The sequence below is a fragment of the Vigna unguiculata genome, chromosome 5 (genome assembly GCF_004118075.2).
Source record: "Vigna unguiculata cultivar IT97K-499-35 chromosome 5, ASM411807v1, whole genome shotgun sequence".
Taxonomy (NCBI): domain Eukaryota; kingdom Viridiplantae; phylum Streptophyta; class Magnoliopsida; order Fabales; family Fabaceae; genus Vigna; species Vigna unguiculata.
Genome location: NC_040283.1, coordinates 43,152,747 through 43,160,390, shown reverse-complemented (window position 1 = coordinate 43,160,390; position 7,644 = coordinate 43,152,747). Strand labels below are relative to the sequence as shown.

Genomic DNA, 7,644 nt, shown 5'->3' with positions numbered 1-7,644 from the left:
TCGGTCTTTTTTCACTCTTTCACTAGTGTTTCAACTCTTCCGAACAAGATTTCGCTCCCTCACTTTGAAATTTCTACATTTAGAGAAAGATACTAAGCTTTGTTGTTCTACCTCATTCAATTACATCTAAGTACTGGTTTTGAAGATGGAAGAACACGAGAATGGTGCCAACGCTGGCGAAGAGGAACCGATGATAGGCCCGGGCCCGGCCCCTCGGGCTCGGCCCAAGCGACCCCTTCAGTTCGAGCATGCCTACCTCAACGCTTTACCCTCCGCCAACATGTCTGTTTCCGCGCCAATATCGTAGTTTTTGAATTAGGGTTTCTTCAATCGAGAAATTGCGCAACTCCAAAAGTGAAAATCTCGTGAATGCTTTGGATTCCTTCAGTTTCTTATTGTTGTTTTCGATGCAGGTACGAGAAAAGTTATATGCACCGTGACGTGGTTACGCATGTCGCTGTCTCAGCTGCGGATTTCTTCATCACTGGAAGTTCCGATGGTATTCCGAATTTCAATTTATGATTAATTTTTACTGTTTTGCTAGTTGTAAGTAGCATACTGAAAATTTGAAGCTATTCATTTGAATAGAGTGATCCTATTAGTTGTAACCTTACCGCTACTTTTGTCCCTGTGTTTTTTTTTTTTTTTTTTTGTAAAATTATCGGTGTCGTGTAACTGTGGAAGCATCGATACAGGGGCAACGTTATACTTATGATAGAATAAAAGTCTTATTTGAATTAGCTTAATCTTTGGAATAGTTTATATGTCTGGAATGACATTGTGGGTACTTCTTGTTGTCAGGGCATTTGAAGTTTTGGAAGAAAAAGCCTATTGGTATTGAGTTTGCCAAACACTTCAGATCTCATCTTGGTCCAATTGAAGGTCTAGCTGTAAGTTTGTTAACCTCACGCGACACTTTTGCTATAAATTTTATATAATTTGTTAAATTAATGTATTCTTGCCTGACTTCTCTGATATATTATATTATTAAACTGTATAGTATGATTTTTGCTGGGCATAGAAAGTATTATTGCGATTATTTTCTTGCTGTATTATGTATTTATATTTTCAGAGTCTCCTTATGCTTGTCATCAACCGTGACTTATTTCAGCTATGCAGGTTAGTCTTGATGGTCTGCTCTGCTGCACAATATCAGATGACCGCTCTGTAAAAATATACGATGTAGTCAACTATGACATGATGGTCATGATTCGTTTGCCATATACTCCTGGTGCTGTTGAATGGGTTTACAAACAAGGGGATGTCAAAGCCAGGCTTGCTATTAGTGATAGGAATTCATCTTTTGTGCACATATATGATGCACGAGCTGGTTCAAATGATCCCATTGTCTCCAAAGAGGTTCAATTCTAAACTAACTTTAATATAAGTTATTCTTTCGAAAAGAATTACTATTATTTTGGTGATGTTGTGCTTAATTTAATTGCATATCTGTCTCATTTCCCTCTTTTGTTCAGATACATATGTGTCCTATCAAAGTTATGAAGTACAACGCCGTATATGATTCCGTACTTTCAGCAGATGCGAAGGGGATAATTGAATACTGGAGTCCTGTAACACTTCAATTCCCAGAGGATGAGTATGTGCTTACTTTTTTCTTATTGTAGTTCTGCCTCTGTCCATTTTTATAAATGAATATCATCATATTAAAACCTGTGAATTCAGAAGCTGCATTTTAACTTTTTTTCAATGAATTATTATAAACACCAGCTGTAATAGCCAATGATATGATTAAGATTATCTCCCAAACTATTAATAGATTTAGGCATCCTTAAAAAAGGCTACTGCATATTCAATAAGATCATTAGATCTTCCACCATAAGATGTTTCACTGAAATCTTGACGGGCAATAACATTTGCTATTCTGTTCAAAGGTGGCATTTTTTCTTAACTTCTGGCTCATGGTTTATATCCTCCTGTTGGCACCATTGTCGACCACTTATAGCCAATGATCTAAGGCTTTTTAATTTTTCTACCTAGAAGTTGTCTTACAGGCCTAACCTATACAAAATGAATCAGTATTGAAATCAGCAATCCCATGGAAGTGCTGATATTTCAAACATTTTGTGGTTATCATACATTGTCATTTTGTGATTGTATTAGTATTTATTATTTATTATACTACTATATAGTGAATAACAGTTCTGGAAATTCTCAATTACACAAGTTTTGATGTTGGAATTTGTGCAGTTACTTATGCTCTTTAATGGTTTCCTCGGGTTGTTGTTGTAGGGTCAATTTTAAACTGAAAAGTGATACTGACCTCTTTGAAATTGCAAAATGCAAGACTTCTGTTTCGGCTATTGAGGTACTTCAATTATATGAACATATTTCTGAACTCATAGTTGATGATTCAACATTATGTTATTTGGGTGGTTTTTGAAAGCTAGATATCTGGTGTTTAACTTTGATGGGTTTTATTTACCACATTGCATCTTTTTTAGGTAAGTCCAGATGGTAAACAATTTTCCATTACATCACCTGATCGAAGGATACGTGTGTTTTGGTTCAGAACGGGGAAATTAAGGCGAGTTTATGATGAATCTTTAGAGGTAACACTTTTATCATAATTTCTGCCTTTCTTTTGTCATTTGTGGACATAATAATATGGTAAATGAATTGCTTTATTAAAGGTTGCTCAAGATCTCCAAAGAAGTGATGCTCCATTATATCGGTTGGAAGCTATTGATTTTGGTCGAAGAATGGCTGTTGAGAAGGAAATAGAAAAAACAGAAAGTGCACCACTTCCAAATGCAGTCTTTGATGAAAGTTCCAATTTTCTTATATATGCAACCTTGCTTGGGATAAAAGTAAGATTTTTTTTTCCTTACTCAAGATTTACAAACAATCAGAAGGACGTTCCTTCTGTAATACTACCTTTCTATGTTATTACTTTTGCTTCATTGTTCACGAATACATGAGGTGGCTACATGGTCTTCCTTTGCCCTTATTTGTTTACATCTTCCATATGCTTGTAGATTGTTAATCTGCACACCAATAAAGTTAGTCGAATACTTGGAAAGGTGGAGAATAATGATAGGTTCTTAAGAATAGCTTTATATCAAGGTGATCGGAGTAGCAAAAGAGTAAGAAAGATTCCTTCAGCAGCTGCAAATGTTAATGAGAGTAAGGAGCCTTTGACAGATCCCACTCTCTTGTGTTGTGCCTTTAAAAAGCACAGAATCTATTTATTCAGGTAAGAATGTACACTCTACTGACCATTTTATCTCTGTTATGAAATCCAAAGTCATATAGTTTTGTTATTCAGGTAGCATTTTTTACCTTGGTACATTTTTTTAAAGTCACGTTATCTAAGTTGTGAAATCTATCATGTATCAGTCGAAGAGAGCCGGAGGAGCCTGAAGATGCAACTAAAGGAAGAGATGTGTTCAATGAAAAACCTCCTGCTGATGAACTTTTGGCAGTTTCAGACATTGGAAAGTCAGTTACAACATCACTTCCTGAGAATGTGGTGAGTCATATTTGTTTGCCTTTAAAAAGTAGGTTGAGAATTGAAACTTATATTCCAAAAGCTTACCTTTCTTATGTTATTGAAGGGGTTTGGATCTTCAAGTCTTAATGTTAATGGAATGATTAATTCCTATTCCTAAATTTTTCTATTTCCCTGTACTATAATTGTTGGAGTCTTGAATCACTCTTAATATAGGATCATAGATAGGTTGGTTCTATAATAGACTACTACAAGTGATCTTTCTTACTCTACTATTATTGTCTTCTTTAAAAGTCATATGATGGTGTAACTCCTTCCATATTGTGGAGGAAAGCATATTGAACACAAAATAGTCATCTCTTCTAAGTGCTTGATCCTTATATCTGAGTTGGTTTTCTTATATATTTTTCTTTTACAATCACAGGGTTATCTCTCTGTTCCCAAAAGTAGCTTTACAATACCAATTCTTCTTTTTGCAGATTCTACACACCACAATGGGTGATATTCACATGAAATTATACCCTGAGGAATGTCCAAAAACTGTGGAGAATTTCACAACACACTGCCGAAATGGCTATTATGACAATCTTATTTTTCATAGGGTCATCAAAGGCTTCATGATTCAAACAGGAGATCCTCTGGGAGATGGCACTGGTGGGCAATCTATTTGGGGGAGAGAATTTGAGGATGAATTTCATAAAAGGTAATTATGTTTGTTTTTAAACATACTATCATATGCAAGAAATATCATCGCAATTTCAGACTCCAAGCTGATGATTATTTGGGGGTTATGAAGCATGGACTAGGAGACAGACACTACACGCTCACAGGGATATGACTACATTAAAAATTGTAGGACATAGGGTCACGGTATATTCACACAGATATACTGTTTGTATGATCAAATATCACAATAAGATATTTACAGTCATATATGATAATTAGTCTCAACCAAAGTACTAAGACATCTTATTTGATAATTAAAAATTTGAAGGAATTTGAGAAACCATTGTTGTAAAGAAAAATCCAGAAAAAGTATCAACCTCCTAAACTACCATGGGGAAGAACCAATACCGTACTTCTAAAGAGTCATACAAAGAATTGCATAAATATCAAATTCCTAAGAATTATAAAATTCATCTTTAACCAGCATGAAAATTTAATCATTTTAAGCAGATCAACTCAAGCAAAACATTAATCAAAATTGAATCGGAAAAGGAAAACATGGGGACATTTCCTGACGAAGAACGTGCAGTGGTTCAACACTGAAGGTGGATGATTCAACAATAGGAAACGGTGACTAGTTGGATGGTTTGATGGCGGTTGGTTCATTGATATAATGTTTGCATATGTAAAGAAGATAACATATTAAGATAGCTTAGGTGGTTCAGAGGCAGATAGTGACTGGTTCAATGTGTGATAGTTTGATGGCAGAGGGTAGCTGGTTGGATAGAATTGTGTGTTTTGGAAAAGAAAACAAAAAGTAAATTTCATACGTTTGGGAGTGGGCTGGCTGAGTCCATTTTATTGGACCACATTGGGCATGTGGACACAGTTTCAAAAGTGGTGCTTCTTAGTTTGGGGAATATGCTAATGGCAAGTGGAAACTTCCTGGGGTATGATTTTTATTCAGATGGAATTTGAGTAATAATTTAATTTTTTTTCTCATACAGTTTGAGGCATGATAGACCGTTCACAGTTTCAATGGCAAATGCTGGCCCAAATACAAATGGCTCTCAGTTCTTTATCACCACAGTGGCTACTCCATGGTTGGACAACAAGCACACTGTATTTGGTAGAGTTGCAAAGGGAATGGATGTTGTACAGGTAAATTGCCTTCTATTTTTGCTTAACCATTTAGGAGAATCATGTTATTCAAAATAACTCGGCAAATACTTTCCATATTTGTAGTGTGGGCATTTTGAAATCAGAACTCAATTTCCTTTTCCCTAATATGGAAATTTTGATAAATGTTGCTCTTATAGGTTTTCTTCTATGTTAAAATATGTTTTTGGTCATGTTGATTAAAGTCCATTTGAGAACTTCTAATGTTGGCAGGCCATAGAGAAAGTGAAAACAGACAAGACAGACAAGCCATATCAAGATGTTAAAATTCTAAACGTCACTGTGCCGAAGTCTTGAAGGTCTTTGGTCTTTTTGGCTGGTGCAGTCATCAGTCATACATTTACCGGTGGTACTTGGCCGAAGAAGATTGAAATAGATATCTTGAAGCTTCTTCCTTTAGCTTCATAGATTTCCTACGAACAGTATGGGTTCATGCTTACACTTCCGTTACAGGTTCCATCTTCTTTTATGTGACTAATGGCTCAAGCTTACTGATGCTGTCTTCTGTCCTCTGCTCTGCCATTATAATGTGCTTTGCACGTCAAAGGAATTAGGTCTGCCAATATCACTTGACATGTAATTTTTAACCTTATTAAAACTGTTTTTAAGTGTGGTATAAATTGTTTTACCCTTTGTTATTTCCAGGCTAATAATTTAACTCACGTAAAACATGGACACCTCTGTTCCCATCCATCTTAATTTGACCTGCAATTTATTAAAGCAGTCTGCAGCAATCCTGGGGCTCTGGCGTACCTGTGTATCTAAAACCTTATAGTAATTATTTTTAAGCTAAAGCCTGTAATAACAACTTAACAAGCCAGTGTTTAGACAAGGTGCAACGCAGTAATTGTTGTTTGTGACATCTTAGTGTTATCGGTTATGCTGCGTGCATTATTAGTGTTAAGAATTTAAGTTATGAAAGCACAAAAGCTTGGTGATATTTGAATAGAAAATGTCTAGGTAGTAGAACAATGCTATCGATCTTTTAAAGAGGTTATGTTTTTCTAGTTAATGAAATTATCATTTTGTTGAAGATGAAAAAAACATGTATACAAAAGAAAATTTAGTATATATTTAATGCGCTAAAATTATCTTTGATGACTAGAGACAAGTTGAACCAGAATTAAGAGTTCAATTTAGGTTGATTTTTTTTTAAATGAATCCATAGCCTAAAACTATTTTTGATGCCTAAAAAAAATCCTTAAATGTTTAAAATACCAATACCAATAACATCAGTATTAAAAAAAAATAAACTTCCTAAGTGATATGTGTTGAGAGCCATTAAATGACGCTAAATGTTTAGCTTTACAAAAATTATAGCTTTTAGGGAGTAAATGCTATACACTTACGGTTCGAAATAGTATTACCCCGGGTCGCCAAGATATTCTCCCTTCTCTCTTCGTTTTACAATTTGAAGTTGAGATATTCTGTCCTCTCAATTGAAACTTACTTTTAAAATGGTCAATTTTAATTTTATTTTCGAATGATGATACATTCAGTTCAAGTTTATTTTAGTTTTAAACAATAATATTAAAACTAAAAAGCAGACAGTGATTAGGCCCTGAAGGAATCAACTAATATAAATACGCGTATGGTAATGGTTAAACAGTGACCTATGATAATGAAAATGGCAACAATAAAAAAGGTTTATTACTTCTCAAATACTGACAACTACATATACAAAAATATAATATCACTGGAAGATCTTAAACAAACTTTTTATCTGGTAATGCGATGTATAGAACAGGAACTATGACAGATAACAGAAATTCCGGATAAAGCAAACTTAAAACATTTCCAGGAAAAGAGTAAAATAAATCTTCATAAAAAATACATTCTATCAAAAGATTTCATACCAACTTCAAAATTTAATTTCGTAAGCTGAGTTATTTTAAATTTTAATTAACGAAGATATACATCCTTTTTCCTTTTTACCTTCCTCAGGGACTCGAGGAAAATGAAGTTAAAAACGCAATTATAATTTGTAACCATACTACAACAATTTCTAGGCAACTTCTTTTGAGAAGAATGATACCTAAGTGCGAATAGTTAAATGTGAAAAAACATGGTTACATGGGAATTATAGAAAGCATCATTTCATTGGTTAATGAAAAGAATAAATAATTGATCATTATATCACCAAGATTGATTAACAAAAGGAACTAGTACGAGGCCGATGGACAAGCCATACTTATATGCTACCCTGCTGCTAATCTATTTCAATAGGTAATTCAAATTATTGAATTTGGTAATCAAGATAAGCAAGAACATGATTAATGAATTCAACGAGTACCCATTGAGAAACACGATTTTAAGGTGTAAACAAGTGA

General features: G+C 34.3%; 1 protein-coding gene across 3 annotated transcripts; it reads left to right on the top strand.

Moving 5' to 3' along the window:
• Nucleotides 1-6,254, top strand: LOC114185941 (peptidyl-prolyl cis-trans isomerase CYP71). Of its 3 annotated transcripts, XR_003604937.1 has the most exons (14): nt 1-282; nt 414-499; nt 802-890; nt 1,120-1,359; nt 1,476-1,597; nt 2,251-2,326; nt 2,463-2,570; nt 2,652-2,828; nt 2,997-3,214; nt 3,358-3,490; nt 3,949-4,172; nt 5,143-5,296; nt 5,528-5,868; nt 5,960-6,254. XR_003604937.1 is itself a non-coding variant. In XM_028073909.1 (13 exons), the coding sequence occupies exons 1-13, from the start codon at nt 146-148 to the stop codon at nt 5,609-5,611; spliced, it is 1,848 nt and encodes a 615-aa protein (XP_027929710.1). In that variant the 5' UTR covers nt 1-145; the 3' UTR covers nt 5,612-5,952. The 3 variants fall into 3 exon arrangements, 2 of the variants coding, with proteins under 2 accessions (XP_027929710.1, XP_027929711.1); XM_028073909.1 differs by lacking the exon at nt 5,960-6,254 and having other exon boundaries at nt 5,528-5,952; XM_028073910.1 differs by lacking the exon at nt 5,960-6,254 and having other exon boundaries at nt 10-282; nt 1,112-1,359; nt 5,528-5,952.
• The last annotated feature ends 1,390 nt before the right edge of the window (nt 6,255-7,644 follow it).